Raw genomic sequence first — 16,081 nt, 5'->3', positions numbered from 1 at the left:
CCCTCGTCATTTTGCGTGTGCGCAACCACCCAACTGCGTCATTGACCCCCCTCCTCGGTTCCTCTCCCTCAAATACATCATACTACATATCAAACTGCTGTTTTCCCGAATCCTCGCTGGCAGCAGTCAGTGCAGACTAGCCAGCCGTCTCAACTTTACCACAATGGCCACCTCCGACACAAGAGTCGTCTCCGTGCAGCGACTAAACTCCGGCCCGGGCTCACGTTCACTATCAGAATGGTGGGCCGACGAGCGCAAGAACTCCACGCCCGAATCCAAAGCCGTCGAAGAAGCCGCCAACCTCCTCCGCACCAGCGATATCCCCGTCGCATTTCCCACGGAGACCGTCTACGGTCTCAGGTGCCGATGCGACACGCAGCACCGCCGTCCAGGGCATCTATAAAGCCAAGCAACGACCATCTGATAACCCGCTGATCATCCACATCGACTCACTAGAGATGCTGGACCGCCTACTCAACCCAGCCTCAAGCAGTCCCAGCACTGCAAAGACTCCCCGCATCTCGATTCCAGAAATCTACAAGCCCCTCATCGACCGCTTCTGGCCCGGTCCCCTAACAATCATCTTGCCTAACCCGTCAGGCTCCGAACTCGCGCCGGAGGTAACCTCCAAACTAACAACCTTTGGCGCACGCATGCCCTCATCCCCACTAGCCCGCCTCCTAATTCATGCAACGGACCGGCCCCTCGCCGCACCCTCAGCCAATGCCTCGACAAAGCCCTCGCCCACAACAGCGCAGCACGTCCACCACGACCTGAAGAGCCGCATCGACCTAATTCTCGACGGCGGGGCCTCAGGCGTCGGAGTCGAAAGCACCGTCGTCGACGGTCTCTGCTCTCCACCCGCTATCCTTCGACCAGGCGGAATAGGTATCGACGAGCTGCGCCAGTGCGCGGGGTGGGAAAATGTCACCGTTGCGTACAAGGACGGCACACTGGATATCAAGGACATTCCTCGGGCCCCCGGCATGAAATATCGACACTACTCGCCAAAGGCGCGAGTCATTCTCTTCGGAAGCGAGTCCAAGGAAGAGGGCGTCACGAAACGTGTTCGGAAAGATCTGTCCGACTCGGCTGTCGGCGCGCACACCATCGGTATTGTGCGCACGAGAAACTGGAAAAAGGGCCTTGGTCTTGCTCCGGATGATGTGATTGCTAGCACGGTGAAACCGGTTGATGGTGCGGCCATTGATAACTTGACTAGTTTCCCTATACCCGTGCAGCAGACCGGTAGCTCGAATAGTCGGACCAAGATGGCGTATGATTACCACCTTGGCTCGGAGACGGAGTCTATTGCTCATGGTCTATTTGCTGCGCTGCGGGAGTTGGATGAATTCGACGTTGATGTGATCTATGTGGAAGGCATTAACGATCGGGATGGAGATCTTGCTGCTGCCGTTATGAATAGACTTCGCAAGGCGGCAGGGTCTGAATTGAAGATTTAAATGGAATGACTTTGGCTTTCCGGATTTCTACATACATGACTACTTGGGTTGCAGATAGAAGGAGAAATATGGATTTCTTGTACATTTTTCAGCGTTGATATCAATCCCAATAGACAGGAAGTCATGGAAATTCCAAATACACATCTCCATGGGGTGAACACACTAGGCCTACTAGCTTGCATGAGCCAAAATGTGCCAGTCGATTCTTACTTTCATCCATACAGGTGCCCAGCGTATTTATCGGCATAAACAAAACCGATGTTAATCAACATCTGAGCGTCCATCTGACGCTCCTGCACAAGATATTCTGCAATTTTCCATCTTTCTCCTAGTGGAAGATCCCATGACATTCCCAGTTTGATTGTTCTTCTCTCCCGATCCATCATACTCCTCGCAACGCTTTAAAGTTGACCTTCCCCTCTAACAGGGCGCTTGATGGCCAAAGAAAGCTCTGTAAGTCCCACATAATCCATCGTCCGTAGATGTGGCTCAGCTGGCTGAGATATGCTGACTACCGGCTCTGTTACGTCCGGCTCCAGGCCGCCACTCATATCAATCATCGGAGTGATGCCATCCTCTACTAACGGCGATGGCAAAGGGAAGCAGTCACGGGGCCCTGAGGGTTTCACTGCTATAGGAAGAGTGAAATAATTCTGGTCCACTGGACTGGCTTTTAGAGTATCCGTCTCTTGGGTTGGCTTATGGCTGCTCCCTAGACCTAATGTCTTTTGAAGTATAGGACAGGTTCGAGCAACGAGATATCGGAGGGATGGAATGCATGCGATAAAGATGGCAACGCAAACCTCGACGGACGACCAATTCAAGGCCTCTACAAGGTTCCCTGGCGAGAATTAGTCAGAGAATAGAGAGAGAAAGGATGCAAGGGGGAGGAAAGCTAACAAGTAAGATCCACCGCAAAATGTCGTATATAGGTGACGCGAACTATGCTCGTTACACAAACCCTGTATCATACTTAGAGCAGATCCCACAAAGAGAAAAACCAAGAGAGGATAGGTAATAACTTACAGCAATCCCAAACCGAACATCACTACCAGGCCAGCTTTTACACCGATAGGCATTTGAAGCCTTAGCACATGGGGGATAGGTAAAATAAAAAGAAGGGCGTCAGTAGCCAGCCTCGTACCGAAGGAGATGTAGAAGAAAACATAAAGATCGATACAGCTGCCCGCTACTGTTGTAGGGTGGAAAAGCTTGCTGACCGGTGAACATTGAAAAATAACAACAAATAATTCTTCGATAAATTGGCAGGTCACGATCGCAATGACCAAGTAGTATAACCACCTGAATTTGGTAATCGAGAATACCTTGAAGTATAAAAGACAGAAAGAGATCTTTATCGACGCTAAGGAGATGAGATAAGAGATTTCGAGAACGAAATCAAGCTATATAGCATTTGTCAGCTATAGAAAGGACTATGCGAGCTCGATTTGATTCAATACCTTCAATATCATAGTCACCTTCGCCAGGTCATCCTCGATAAGTGCAAATTGCCTTCCATAGCCGTAGCGAGTCACTATACAGCGATGAGATACGTGATTAACTGGGAGGCTTAGATAGGAAATCCATGACTCACTCCACATGGAGATAAAACATAAAACAAAGGCAAATATCTAGTGGGTTATCGACAATGGCCACATTAGAAGTGTCCGGTATGAATGTTCGTTGTTTTGCTGGCATTGCTTACCCAGCTTAGTAGTAAAAAACCTGGATCATGGAAGATGAGCCTAAGGAAACCATAACCCGTTTCAATACCGGAGCAACGTACCGTCATCGACATCAAAACGATGTGCGTATATCTGGGCTATCACCCGAGCACAAACGCCAGAAGTAGCCAGCGAAATGCAAGCTATGTTGCAGCTGATGATACTCGCCACTTTCGATCCCTCTAGAGGGATCGAAGATATCGTATTGTGTTGCATTTGATCGTCTACCAGCGTAGACCCTAATCAAAAATGTACACAATTGAATAGTTGTTAGCCTAATATCGATTTTTGCCTTTTTTTTAGCAGCGTGGCGGGGCACAGCGGCGGCATCGAGCACTGGCGATGGGCACTTCCGGGTATTCGAACTGGGGAATCAGATTTCCCCCCGGAGACTCGATGTGTTGGCAACGTTGGTAACGTTGAGATAAGTTGTTTGTCAGAAGATGCGGATCTGTAGTTTTATCTGTAGTTTTATCTGTAATTTTATAACTAGCCTGAAAAAAAAATCGTGATAGTTTCTGCGGTTTATTCAAGTTGAAGAAGCCCATGAAGTGAAATTATGAGACCCTTTTCTACTGGGAATTTAAGCTCTCCCCAGAGTTTATGGTGTGGGCTCTCAAGGGGCGAATCCCCCACATTCCGCTGGAAGCTTTCCACCTTCCGAAGGCGCGGGTGGAAATTCGAAGGTCAGCGCGTCAGTGGCATAAATCTGGACTGCCGTGGCCTACCCGATCTACTGGGAGAACCATTCTCTAAGGTGGTCATGTGATACAAACTTTGGATTCTAAGACACCATTATCTTTGCCAAACAGCATAGGAACACTCAAAAAAACACCTTCATAAGTGATAAATACTGGTAGTATGAACTAAATTTACAAGTATGAGTGTGCAACTCATGGTTGTGACGAAATATATGACTTTATAACCATAGCAATTCAGGAACAGCTAAAAATTTATTGGAAGACAAATGCTGATTGGACAAGGTTCAGGGTTTGATTTAAGCGCCCAATTATCCTTGAGAATTAGTCATGTTCAAGTGCTGTTGAAACTTGGTGAAGATCATCATTTAACGGACTAGTTTTCTCCCCCACCATATACTGAGCCCGCAGTAAAATCGCAACCTCGCCTTCTATTTTCAGAATACCTTCAAAGTTGGGGTTGCTGGCCTGGGCGCTTGTTACCAGCCTTTATATTAGTCCTTCGCTCTACACCCTTTGGCTTTATCTCTCCCTTTCCCTCTTTTCCATATCCATCCTTCCGAAGAAAAGAGTAAAAGAATTGTATAAGAAGAAAAAATAAATGGGCAGCAGCGGCGTAAGAAAATTCTTCAAAAACCACGTAAATGATATATTCATCGATACTATCCAAGTAGTACTGCCATCATAGAGGCAATGCTATTGAAAACGGCCGCCCGGGCACTCAAATAATTACACCAACAGATCGATGCAAAAAGTCCCATGTTGCGACTTATCATAGCGAACTGTCATGGGATCCCACGGGGTTGCTTCGATACACCTTCGAAGAGCAAACCCACCGAATTTTGTCATGTCGTCTGCTGTACTAGAACAGGACCTTTATCAAGGGAGGCGGATGTAGAATTCTGACACAGGTCCAGTCTTCTCAGAAATACAGAATCATCGAATCGGTATCGGCACCTGATCTAATAGGACGTTGTGATACCTATCAGATTGGCTGCCATAGTGTTTAATGATGGAGAATCTGATTGTAAATAAATAGCTTCAATACCCTGCATACTCTCCTGGACTTTCCAGTTCAGTCTATGCGGAGTAGACCCAGCTAATGCAGCCGGTCTGCAACCGTGGAGGTCATTCGGAGACCTCCGAGCCAACTAAGACAAAGCTTATCGACGTGCCTGAGCCAGTATTCACTGGGTTTGGGCGGGGAAACAAGTGGATGTCGAGATAAGAAACCAGAGCCACGGCCCCGCCCAATTACGAGAACAAATTACCCACATGCCACCTAAAACTGAATATCTCGGGGGCATTCAAATCCTCATCTCGGCGGCGGACCAAATAGGCAAACCCACCCGCCCCATAAGTACACGTACAAGTTCAAATCCAAATCCAAATCCAAATATTCTACCCTTGGGCTGCTTTTTCATCTCTCAAGTTTCAATCTACTTCATATTTCACAATGTGCAGATCTCCGCTCCACGACTTCCTCCATGGCCTTCCCAAATGTGAACACCACGTTCATCTGGAAGGCTGCATGTCACCAGAGTTGATCTTCACCCTGGCCGAGCGCAACAACATCACTCTCCCAGACCCAGCAACAAACCCAGCCTACGGCTCCATCGCCGCCCTGACAGCCCGATATGACCACTTCAGCTCCCTGGACGACTTCCTTGCCTTCTACTTTCAAGGAATGGCTGTCCTGATGAACGAGGCCGACTTCGCCGATCTCGCCTGGTGGTATTTCAGCAAAGCCCACGCAGACGGCGTCCACCACGCTGAAGTCTTCTTCGACCCGCAGGTCCACATTGACCGGGGTATCCCCTACGAGACCGTCGTCAACGGGTTCTCCCAGGGCTGCAAGCGCGCCGAAAGCGAATTGGGTGTCAGCACGCGGCTGATCCTCTGTTTCGTGCGCCATCTGCCTGTTTCCTCTGCCGCGGATGTCTACGAGAAGTTCATTTCTAGCGGCCACTTTGAAGCGGGTGCCGTGCATGGTCTTGGTTGGTCTTCTACCGAGGTTGGTCCGCCCAAGGACATGTTCCGGGCCCAATATGCCGATGCCGTGCAGAAGGGTATTCCACTCACTGCGCATGCTGGTGAAGAGGGTGACCCGACCTATATTAGCACAGCACTGGAACTCGGCGCTACCCGTATCGATCATGGGATTCGCCTGATTGAGGATCCGGAATTGATGAAGCGTGTTGCGAGGGAGGGGACTTTGTTGACTGTGTGTCCGCTGTCGAATGTGCGGCTGCGCTGCGTTCCATCGGTGGAACATGTTCCTATCCGTCGCTTCCTGGAGGCTGGAGTCAAGTTTTCAATTAACAGTGATGATCCGGCTTACTTTGGCGGGTATATCCTGGATAATTACTGCGCGGTGCAAGAGGCTCATAAGTTGTCGGTTCTGGAGTGGCGGATCATTGCGGAGAACAGCGTGCAGCAGAGCTGGATTGAGGATTCACGCAAGGCGGAGCTGCTGGAGAAGATTGAGAGCCATGTGAAGCAGCACATGTTCGCGGAGGTATAAGTGCGTACTGGCAGAGCTACTATGTGATATGATTGTGATGGTGATTGACATATCTGATACCCGGTGATTCAACATTTTATGTATATACCACCCTTATTCCATATTTTCAACCTATACATTCGAGATAGAAAGGTGTCGATTGGCGAATTCAATGAATATATCATTATATTTTCCATTACATTCTCAGTAAAAGTGTCTTGTTCACCAAGTTTCATATTGATGCCTCGGGAATCTGGCACCGAGAACATAACTATAGGTCAGCAAGTTTGAACCAAGACGACAACCACAATCCCTGCAACCGACCAGGCAGGTTGGACCACCCCGCATGTCCCGGCTTCTCCTCTCGACCTGGCCTATCGCCAGAGCTCCCAATCGGCATCAGCTCGTCCACTACGCCTCATATCCATTGCGCAAAGCTCACATTCCACCGAGCCGATCGGGTGCTACGTCTACTAGAACATCTGCACTACGCAGCACAGGCCTTGCCGTGGTGTCCGACCGAAAGATGTCTACATCTACGCCTCACTCTGGCGAGACCGGAAAGGACTCAGGTGCTCCTGCAGATCGCTACAAACTCGTTTTCTTCGTGCCGACCGAGAACGCGGAGACCTGCAAAGAGGCTATCTTCGCGACGGGCGCGGGCTCATTCCCAGGTGGAAAATATACCAAATGCTGCTTCCAGACCATCGGAACAGGCCAGTTCCTTCCCAATGATGGTGCAAATCCGGCGATCGGGGCAGTGGGCATCGTGGAGAAGTGCGAGGAGGCTCGGATCGAGGTGATGTGTTTGGGACGTGAGGTGATGCTTAGCGCAGTGGATGCCCTAGTCGATGCGCACCCGTATGAGGAAGTCGCCTATGAGGTGTATCGAATGGAGAATGTGTAATAGAAGCACTGCATTTAGTTGCGGTCAATACCAATGGTATCATAACATTGTGATAATGTGAGGAGTGTAGAGTGTAGGGGAAAAGAGTGGAGGGTCAAGGTGGAAGTAATCTGTCGACGCTGATTGGTCAGCCACCCGCAAAGCCCAACTCCAACTTCATCCGCTTCTTCTTCCATCTTCACTCCGTCACTCTACTACCTCTAACCCCCCCAATCCTCTCCCACAATGGCCTCGAAACTGTTCCCCGTTTCGCGCGCCACTCGCGCCCTGCGCCAATTCCCTACTCCTACCCCCTACAGATCCTTTTCCGCCGCTCCCCAACGGTGCAGCGATGTCCTGATGATCGTACGTGATCTTTCGAAACCCCTCCGTTCTGGCTAGCATGGGCTACTCCAGACCCCCTTCGAACATTGTCCCAAGAAGGCCAATCGACTAATCTCAACTCAATTGAACAGCACCGCAACAAGCCGACCAACAACCCTTCCCTTCCCTTCAAGTTTTCCGACCAGAACCTCACGCTTGCCGATGAGATCCTCAAGCGCTACCCTCCCCAGTACAAGAAAGCCGCCGTCATGCCCCTCCTGGATCTCGGCCAGCGTCAACACGGCTTCACCAGCATCAGCGTCATGAACGAGGTTGCCCGCATGCTCGAGATGCCCCCCATGCGTGTTTACGAGGTTGCAACTTTCTACACCATGTACAACCGCGACCCCGTCGGCAAGTACTTCTTGCAGATCTGCACAACCGTAAGTCCCAGGAACCTCACATCTACCTCCCCGTCACTTCCGGTCACCAGAATCTAACAATTGGCTTCCTCACAACAGACTCCCTGCCAACTCGGCGGCTGCGGCAGCGACGCCATCGTCAAGGCCATCAACGAGCACCTCGGCATCACCCCAGGCCATACCACCGAGGACGGTCTCTTCACCTACATTGAGGTCGAGTGCCTCGGCGCCTGCGTCAACGCCCCCATGGTCCAGATCAACGATGATTACTACGAGGACCTGACCCCCGAGTCCATCAAGACCCTCTTGACCGCGCTCAAGGACTCCGCCTCCACCACCGGCACCAAGGTCCCAGCCCCCGGCCCTCTGAGCGGCCGCGGCACCTGCGAGAACAGCGCCGGCCTGACCAACCTGGCCGAGCCCCCTGTCTGGAACCCGGAGACGATGATGCGCAAGGACAACGCCCTGGACGAGCAACCGCAGCAATAGAGGGGCCATCTAAGCAACGCCCCACTGTTATTTGTTTTTTATTTTCCTGACGGAATGAGTTTCCTTTTTTTTTCTCATAATGAGGGCTTCTACTTTGGTCGGGCCCGGCGCTTTCGATGCGGAGCGAAAAGGATAGAAGACAAGTCGGGTTTCCTACCAAGCGCCCCTTTGTTCTTTTACCATGTACAGTACGTGGCTCCTGCTTTTTGGGAGCAGATCTGTTGAGTCACTATAGGCATCAATGCAGTTCAATCTCTTTAATTTTTCTTCCATGGGATATTTGTTCTAAGCTTGTAATGGTTTCAAAGGTAAGGCGAGGCCATTGTCTAATGAGATTACGGTTTGTGGGAAACTGAAAGCGACAAGATACTTCAACTCGATTTATTTCACAGTTCGATTCATCTCACAACATACTTTGTACTAATCACTGCTTCCAGACTCTTCAGACCTTTCTCCGCTTTCAAAATGATACTACCTAAACACTACACCATTCTCGATGAACTTCTCATCATGTACGCTCAAGGATCGCCATAGGATAGCAGCTTGGTCGCGTCTTAGCTGGTTCTTTGACGGACACGCCGCCCTTCTCCCAACCAGTCGTCGCTTGGTCTCTTCACTGGCGCGAAGATGGGGTCCTTTCTGCGTACGACGTGGCCTTCCCACTTCTCGAGGACGGTAACATCTGCAGTTTCCTCAGCTATCAAGTGATGCACGTAGACTTGCTTAGTCTGTCCGGGACGACGGACACGACCGATGGCTTGTTCCATATCATCTTTCCACTGGACATGGGTTTCGGCCAGGCGAGGATTGACAAAAATAACATGATTTGCGCACTGGAGATTCCTGGAAAACATCTTCTGTTAGTTCAACTTCATTTCAATGCTTCTTCACTTCCGAATTCACTTACTGCCCAGCCATGTCCTCACCCCCAAGAAGCAAAATAAGAACTTTGTTGAATTTGAAGTCCTTCGCTTTGCCCTGCTTCTTCTTGAATGTCTCAATCGAGCTGACCACTGTTTTACCCTTTGCACAGATACACTCAAAGTTGTCTTTCAATTTGTCCTGGAGCAAGCTTTTGATCATCTCGAACATAGGCTCATATTGGCAGAACACCAACACCTGATCATCCGGAGGGGACTCCTCAATGATCTGGGTGAGCTTTCGCAACTTCGAACTGTACTTCGACACAACTTCTTTGTCTTTCTTGTTCTTTCCGACTCGGAAGTCCTCTAGTCGACACTGGTCGGATAATGCTGCTGACCCTGAGCATCGACTGACCCGGCACGTCCCATGTTGGACCTTACCCAAGCACGTCTCGCAAAGAATATGTCCGCATGATCGCAAGATGATGATTGCCGATTTTTTGATCATTTCCGGACAAGATGCGCACTGGCAGGTTTCCTCAACTGGCCCATCTTGGTTGGGGTGTAGTCGACAAGCTGTGGTCCAGAATCGGATATCTTGGTTAATGTTGGCCAAATGCTCAAACCGACGTACAATTTGATCAGTGACTTCTTTGGGAAAAGGAATGCGAGGAGGGCCTTGCTTGCCCTCGCGAGAATTTTCTTCCTCGTCATGTCTCTCATCATCGACCGGGCGTTCTTCCTCATCTTCTGCCTCATTTTCCCCATCTGCAAGTTCAACCTGACCGACCTGTTCATTCTGTTGATTCTCTTCATTCTCATCTTCCATCGCCACGACTTTACCTCCATGCTGGATGTCGTGGATTGACTTCAGCAGATACCCAAGGATCCCAGTCACGCGAATTGAGAGTTCTGGATCCCCGAATCCACAAATTCCATCTTTATCTTGTAATTTCGCCATGACCAACTGGGAAAAGTCCTTGGATAAGCCCTTGTGAAACTTGTCGTACCTTTTCATGAAGTCTTTGCACTCCTCCCGCAATTCTTTCCAGTTCATCTTAAACCTGTCTTCGGACTCTTTCCTTCTGTATTGGCAGATTTCAAACCTGTAGGGCGAGCTTGTGAATGTGGCTGAGAGAGAGCAGAGCAAAGGTGCATGCTCGTATCCGCCTGCCTCTCCGGCACACTTCTTGAGTTCTTCCAAACAATCTCGTAGGCTAGGAGGTAACTGGTTGCTCTTGTCGGAAAGATTGCCACTTTCCAGATCCTTAAGATGTTTTTCAAGGATCTGATACACATGTCGTTCATCTGTAGATTGCGGGAAGCCGTCATAGAAGGTATCAAATTCAATCCTTTCCTCGACATGATTCTGGCGCGCAAATCGATCAAGAAACCCTTGGGCATGGCTCCGTCGGTTCTTGTACCAGAACTCGCTGTGAATGGGTTGGAACTTCTCAAGTTTTTGCAAGTGGGAGTACTGGTCTCGGGTGTAAACCAATCGCTTGTTGGTTGATTTGATATCACCATCGTCGTCAATCCCCAGGTGTGCCCCAAGTAGCCTCGCAATTGTCTTGATATCAGCAAAGTCCTCGAGCCCTGGTGTACCTGACAAAATCCATTTCGAGTAGGCTTGTAGACAAAGTATGGCTTCCGATTGGGATTCCTTCTGGTTGCCCCATAGAAGATGGTATTCATCGATGACAAGCCGAACCCACCTGTATTTCTTCAGAAACTCGACAGATTTAGGTTCCTTCAGAGCACCGAGGCTCACAAGAACGATTCTGGCCCCTTCAATCTGGGACATTCTCTTCCTTTGACCCTTCGGATTTTTGAAGTCGGCACTCGTTCGAATATCAACAACAAAGTTCTTTATCCGATAGTCCTTTGTGAGAAATTTCTCGGTCTCTTCTAACCACTGCCCGATTATGTTCGACGGGGCGATGATGATAGTTGCATTGGTTTTCTTCAGTCCAGGCTGTGCATTGGGAATTCTGACATTCCACCCATTATCCCACTGGCTGGAAATCAATCCAAGGATGAGCGCCGTTTTACCGAAGCCGACCTCATCGGCGCAGAGACCGCCTCGAATAACCGTCTCAACAGTAACTTTGACTTCAGCACGCCAGGCGAGTGCGGGAAATGGGGCTTCATTCACTTCCATCTCGACGAACGGGTCAATGTTTGGTCTTTCCTGGTCAATCATCCAATCCAACGATCTTTGTTGCTCTTTGCGAAGAAAAGCCGGAAGACCCCTGCGAGGAGAGACCTCCTCGGTATTCTTGAGCCGGAACTTCCCATGGTATTTTCTGCCCACGTCGAAGTAGTTCGGCTCGAGGCGCCAGCTGATCTGAGGGGTCTTGCCTTTCAGCAAAGGAAGCATATTTTGACAGGCTGTGTGAGCCATGGCCCGAATGTTGAGAGCGAATTGGAGTTCTCGCTTGCCATTTTCGAGCTCGCGAGTTCGAATAATCCATTTTGGCCACTTGGTCTTGATTAGGCGCTCGTATGCAATTGCTTCTTGATTGTTTCCGGGCTCAGGCATTTTAGGATGGCAAATTTCGCAGATCGTACCGTGTTGGTGCTGAATATCTCCATCGACAGTGACGTCTCTCCATCCCTCAAGCCCCATCTGTAAAGAGGATCTTTCAAAAGCCCAGGCAGCTTCTTTCAGTATCTCAGGGAATCTTTCAATATTATGGTGTTTCCATACTATGGAGTCCAGGTGCGGAATATTAAGAACTGCCGTGGGACCGCTGGCAATCAGTAGACGGCTGTAATCATGGCTGTTTTCTCCACCACCAAAATTCACAGTCGGCCGAGGAATCAATGGTTGACATGACACTTCGGAGTCGATGATATCTATCAGGCTAACCTCTGGCTTAGCTAGCCATGATCGATAGAAAAGGTTGACAGGCTTGTCGGTAGCTGTGACACTCTCTGGTCTCCATTCATGAGATAATTCGGCAATTGTAATGCGAGGCGCATATCCAGAAATGCGATTATGCTCAAACGCAAATACAAACGAATCATGTTTAGTGTCGCTGCATTTCAAGGGATCAAAGAAGAGGAAGATCGGTCTATCCTCGTATCCATCTGTTCTCGCCTTGGTCTCTATCTTCTTGTAAAGGGAGCCAAAAGCCGTTCCGCAGTTAGGCAAAAGCTCGTAGGCGCCACATAGATCCGTCAAATTTTCATTTCCATTTGACTTCACCGAGATCCTTTCACAAACCTTTTCGTCGGCAACGGATTTTTCAGAAACTCCACAGCGTACAGGGTATACAGGAAGCTGAGTGCTCAATCCGCTTTGCGTCTCATAACGACTGATCGTGACCGACGATTGAGTACTGATTGGTTGGCTAATCTTCCACCGACCTTGAAGAATCGTTCGATCTGGTATCATTTTTGGTGTCATTTTTGCAATCGGTTTTGCAAATATCTCTCGGAGCAAGCATCGGGCAGGGTAGTCGGCTGGCGGCTTAGCGAAGAAAAGCCACTGGATTGATTGTCTGCCGATTACTAGCTGCAGCGTGCTATTAGGTCCTTCGTAAAAGACAGTCCAGGATTCAGCACGCTCAATGTTAACAAAGTGAACGGTGTCTGTGACAGCAGCTCCAATCACACTTCTGTATTTCTGGCGATCATCGGGTCGGGGGATAATATTGCTGTTTCTGGTGCTAGTGGTCTCGTTGCCAACGGTCTTCCTGGCGACGCCCTTTCCGACGGTGGCTTTTTTGGTGTTGCTTCTTTTGCATTTTCCTGTCTTTCTGCCGGGTACCGTCTTGCCATATTTTTCTCCGTTGCTTTCTTCGCCTTCGCTTGCGCCATCATTGATGTCGATACTGCCGTGCTCACTCGGGGTCGATTCGAGAAATTGATCAAACATACTTCCATCGAGCCCCTGCAGGCAGAGTCTCATCGGGAGGTCTCTTCGCAAGTTCTTGATGAATTCAAGTGGTTCAAGGCGCTGGATTGAGGCCATGGTCGTTGGACCATGAGGAGGGTCCCTGTTACAGGAGTCGCATGTGGTGTGTCCACAAAGATCACACATGAAGATTTTTGACTGCGTCTCTGATTGCTTTTCACAATAGCAGTATCGGGAACTACTACATGCCCACCTTCGCAGCTTTTCGATATCATTGCACAGGTTAGACACCTGTTCTGCGGGGTCTGCAACCTCTTCGGGCTTTGCAACCTCACTGAAAAACATTTCTTCCTGGTCAAACTTTGCTTTCTTGAGCTCTGTTTCAGGGTCTAAAGCATTCGTCTTCTCTTTGTTTTCAGGATCGATTGTTTCTCTCTCCTTCAAAAAATGATGGCCATGGATAAGCGTCGCCAATGTGACTGCGCAGACAACAGTCGAAGTCATTGCATTTCCGGCCAGCTCTTGAAGTTGTTCTTGTGTCTCTCGAGTGAAGATCATTTGCGAAAGTGGCAGCCCTTGCATTGCAAGCGCCTCTTGTCCTGTAAGTGGACCACCACGAGTAGAGCAGAAAGGAATGCCCTTCGGTGTTATGCATGCCACAATGCCGAATCCTTTGTTCCCCTCTCTCTGTCGATCGACAGCTTGTGAGATATTCATCCATCTCTCCTTGAAGTTCATGTCAAATGAAATGCTATCACGGCCGATGGGTGTTATGCCTTTCAAGAATATGATATCAAGGAGGTCCTTTTCTCGTTCACCTCGTGAATTGAACCACGTATGCATGTAAAAGTCGGGTCCTTTTGGGGCATTCATTTTTGACCCGGTATTGCTAATGGGCTTTTTCTGACCGAGATGATACACCTGACGCTGTTTTCGGTGCAATTCCTGTGCTTTGCCCCAGTCGGAATGGCCGTTTTTCTTTTTCGTCACAAGGTCGCGATCGTTAACGATCTGGTTCATCTGTTTGCTGTTCTCGTCGAGCAAGAAGAATCCGCCCGGGCAACTTGCTTGTCGCTTCAGACTGTTGACCAGGGCCTTTACCTGGGTAAGTTTCTGCTCAACTATTCCCTTGGGATCATTCTCCTTCCTGATGCACACCATGTACTTCCGCTGGCGTGTTTGAGGTAGATAGAAGTTCTTGGTGTCAACATCGATGATCTCTGTTGCATAACCAAGGTCGTTGTAGCAGTCCGCCATGGCGTCCCAAATCTGCTGCTTGGCTTTCACATTCTCCAAGATAAGAATTGAAGGCTTGTGCTCTGCCACGTAGTCCAAAAGGCCGAAGAATGTTTTTGAGGATTCGCCTTTTTTCGCCTGTTTTAGTGAGGTCCTTTTTGCTATTGTTCAGGGTCGAAAAGTCCACGCAGGAAGTACCGGCGATCAAAAGATCAACGTTACCGGGTACTTCCGCGAGGGACCCATAGGCCGTGTATCTATAAGATGTGAGAAATCTTCACAAGATCAATTCAAGGCTTTGGACTGCCTACGCCTTTGGCTCTGCCAGATCTTGAACATCTCGGAAGAGGAGTGGGGGGCGGCAGGTGCGTTCAATGTACGCTTGTCGGTAAGCAACAATCTCACAACTGAAGACATGTTCATATTCCAGGTCCAAGCCAGTTTGGAGCTTCTCAAGGGCTGCACCGAGCGTGGTCAGAACTATGTACATCTCGCAAGGCAGGGAACAATATTAGGGATGACTTGATACTCGCCTTTCTTGACCATGTTCATAGCCAACAGCGGGCTCTCAGTACCCGAACACACGGTTGCAACACGCAAAGGTCGATCCTTCAGAATTCTCAAAGCATCTCCAAGATCATGCGACAATGCATTTTGAGTCAAGTCTACGAAGATGTCTTCGATGTGATACAGGGGAGGCAGGTCGTAGTCGAAGTAGGTTTTGTCCGAAGAGGATGACCCTCTCATCTCCTCCGGATACATAGCCTCTTCGCGGTGCGCCATCTTTGCGCGGCGGGTACACAGGCTAGAGCCTCTAGCAAGAAACTCTTTGCCTGTTCTTTGCAAATTCTCGGAGGTCTAGTATAGTAGCGTCAGCGACAAGATCCAACTGCGACCTCCTTTGCTCTGAAGACAGAATTGAAAGAGAGACTCAAGACCAAAGGGACTGAGCCCTCGGTCTGATCCTCTTTTTCTGTCTCATATGGCTTTCAGTTCTCTTATGTTGGTCATACCTGGGATAGATGCCTTTGAGGGCACTACTGGTCACGTGTAGTGTGTTGGTAGGTAGGTGTGCGTGGTCAAGATTCAAATGTGCGTGGAAAGTGAGAAGGTGAGGGAAGTGGGGCGTGGCAGTTAATGTCCCGGGGTAAGGGTGCGTGTATTTAATCATAGTACGTGACGTGACGCCCCGTCTCCGCAACAGTGTGCTGAAAGGTTGGCGGGCATCGTAACTATTGTATTCTTGCAGTTTATGGCCATCTTTTGATTAATCACAAAATATTTTCCTTTTCTCCATGATGTGTGTTCCTTTGGTCACAAAACACCTTCTTCCTTCACTAGTTATAACTTATCTGTGACCTTTGATCTAGAAAACCAGTATCATGCATTTTAATAAGAGAGTGCAGTAATCAATTATCTTGGGAGAATGAATATTCGAAATAATCATGCACACACAAACCTACTATGATTGCATTTAACTGTTTGTCAGGACTATGCATTGTCAATCACAAACAGTCGTTTCTGAAGTCAAGCATTTGAACGGCAAAGACGGGACGCCGCATAATGATCAGCAATACATGGATAAAGGGTTTAATCCTCGGAGTTAACATT

The 16,081-nt window shown here is 49.1% G+C and overlaps 6 protein-coding genes across 6 annotated transcripts; 4 read left to right on the top strand and 2 right to left on the bottom strand.

Moving 5' to 3' along the window:
• Positions 1-163: 163 nt before the first annotated feature.
• Positions 164-1,463, top strand: N7509_009436 (L-threonylcarbamoyladenylate synthase; the record flags this gene model as incomplete). Its single annotated transcript, XM_056634073.1, has 2 exons — positions 164-346; positions 393-1,463. 2 exons carry the CDS (start codon positions 164-166, stop codon positions 1,461-1,463), a joined length of 1,254 nt encoding a protein of 417 aa, XP_056484693.1.
• Positions 1,464-1,864: 401 nt separating this feature from the next.
• Positions 1,865-2,997, bottom strand: N7509_009435 (uncharacterized protein; the record flags this gene model as incomplete). The annotated part of the gene is made up of 4 exons (XM_056634072.1): positions 2,924-2,997; positions 2,708-2,866; positions 2,377-2,425; positions 1,865-2,304 (listed from the first exon to the last, which is right to left on the bottom strand). The coding sequence occupies exons 1-4, from the start codon at positions 2,933-2,935 to the stop codon at positions 1,865-1,867; spliced, it is 660 nt and encodes a 219-aa protein (XP_056484692.1). The 5' UTR covers positions 2,936-2,997.
• Positions 2,998-5,341: 2,344 nt separating this feature from the next.
• aah1 (adenosine deaminase) lies at positions 5,342-6,409 on the top strand (the record flags this gene model as incomplete). Its single annotated transcript, XM_056634071.1, has 1 exon — positions 5,342-6,409. The coding sequence occupies one exon, from the start codon at positions 5,342-5,344 to the stop codon at positions 6,407-6,409; it is 1,068 nt and encodes a 355-aa protein (XP_056484691.1).
• A 325-nt stretch (positions 6,410-6,734) lies between these two features.
• On the top strand, positions 6,735-7,295 carry N7509_009433 (uncharacterized protein; the record flags this gene model as incomplete). The annotated part of the gene is made up of 1 exon (XM_056634070.1): positions 6,735-7,295. The coding sequence occupies one exon, from the start codon at positions 6,735-6,737 to the stop codon at positions 7,293-7,295; it is 561 nt and encodes a 186-aa protein (XP_056484690.1).
• A 225-nt stretch (positions 7,296-7,520) lies between these two features.
• N7509_009432 (complex I 24 kDa subunit family protein) lies at positions 7,521-8,509 on the top strand (the record flags this gene model as incomplete). The annotated part of the gene is made up of 3 exons (XM_056634069.1): positions 7,521-7,640; positions 7,751-8,041; positions 8,120-8,509. 3 exons carry the CDS (start codon positions 7,521-7,523, stop codon positions 8,507-8,509), a joined length of 801 nt encoding a protein of 266 aa, XP_056484689.1.
• Positions 8,510-9,063: 554 nt separating this feature from the next.
• On the bottom strand, positions 9,064-15,253 carry N7509_009431 (putative SNF2 family helicase; the record flags this gene model as incomplete). Its single annotated transcript, XM_056634068.1, has 3 exons — positions 9,064-9,352; positions 9,417-14,608; positions 14,978-15,253. The coding sequence occupies 3 exons, from the start codon at positions 15,251-15,253 to the stop codon at positions 9,064-9,066; spliced, it is 5,757 nt and encodes a 1,918-aa protein (XP_056484688.1).
• Between the last annotated feature and the right edge of the window lie 828 nt (positions 15,254-16,081).

The sequence above is a fragment of the Penicillium cosmopolitanum genome (assembly GCF_028827165.1).
Source record: "Penicillium cosmopolitanum strain IBT 29677 chromosome Unknown utg000009l:1.0-9042332.0:1.0-9050551.0, whole genome shotgun sequence".
Taxonomy (NCBI): Eukaryota; Fungi; Ascomycota; class Eurotiomycetes; order Eurotiales; family Aspergillaceae; genus Penicillium; species Penicillium cosmopolitanum.
The sequence above is the reverse complement of the archived record's forward strand: the minus strand, read 5'-3'. Positions and strand labels throughout refer to the sequence as shown.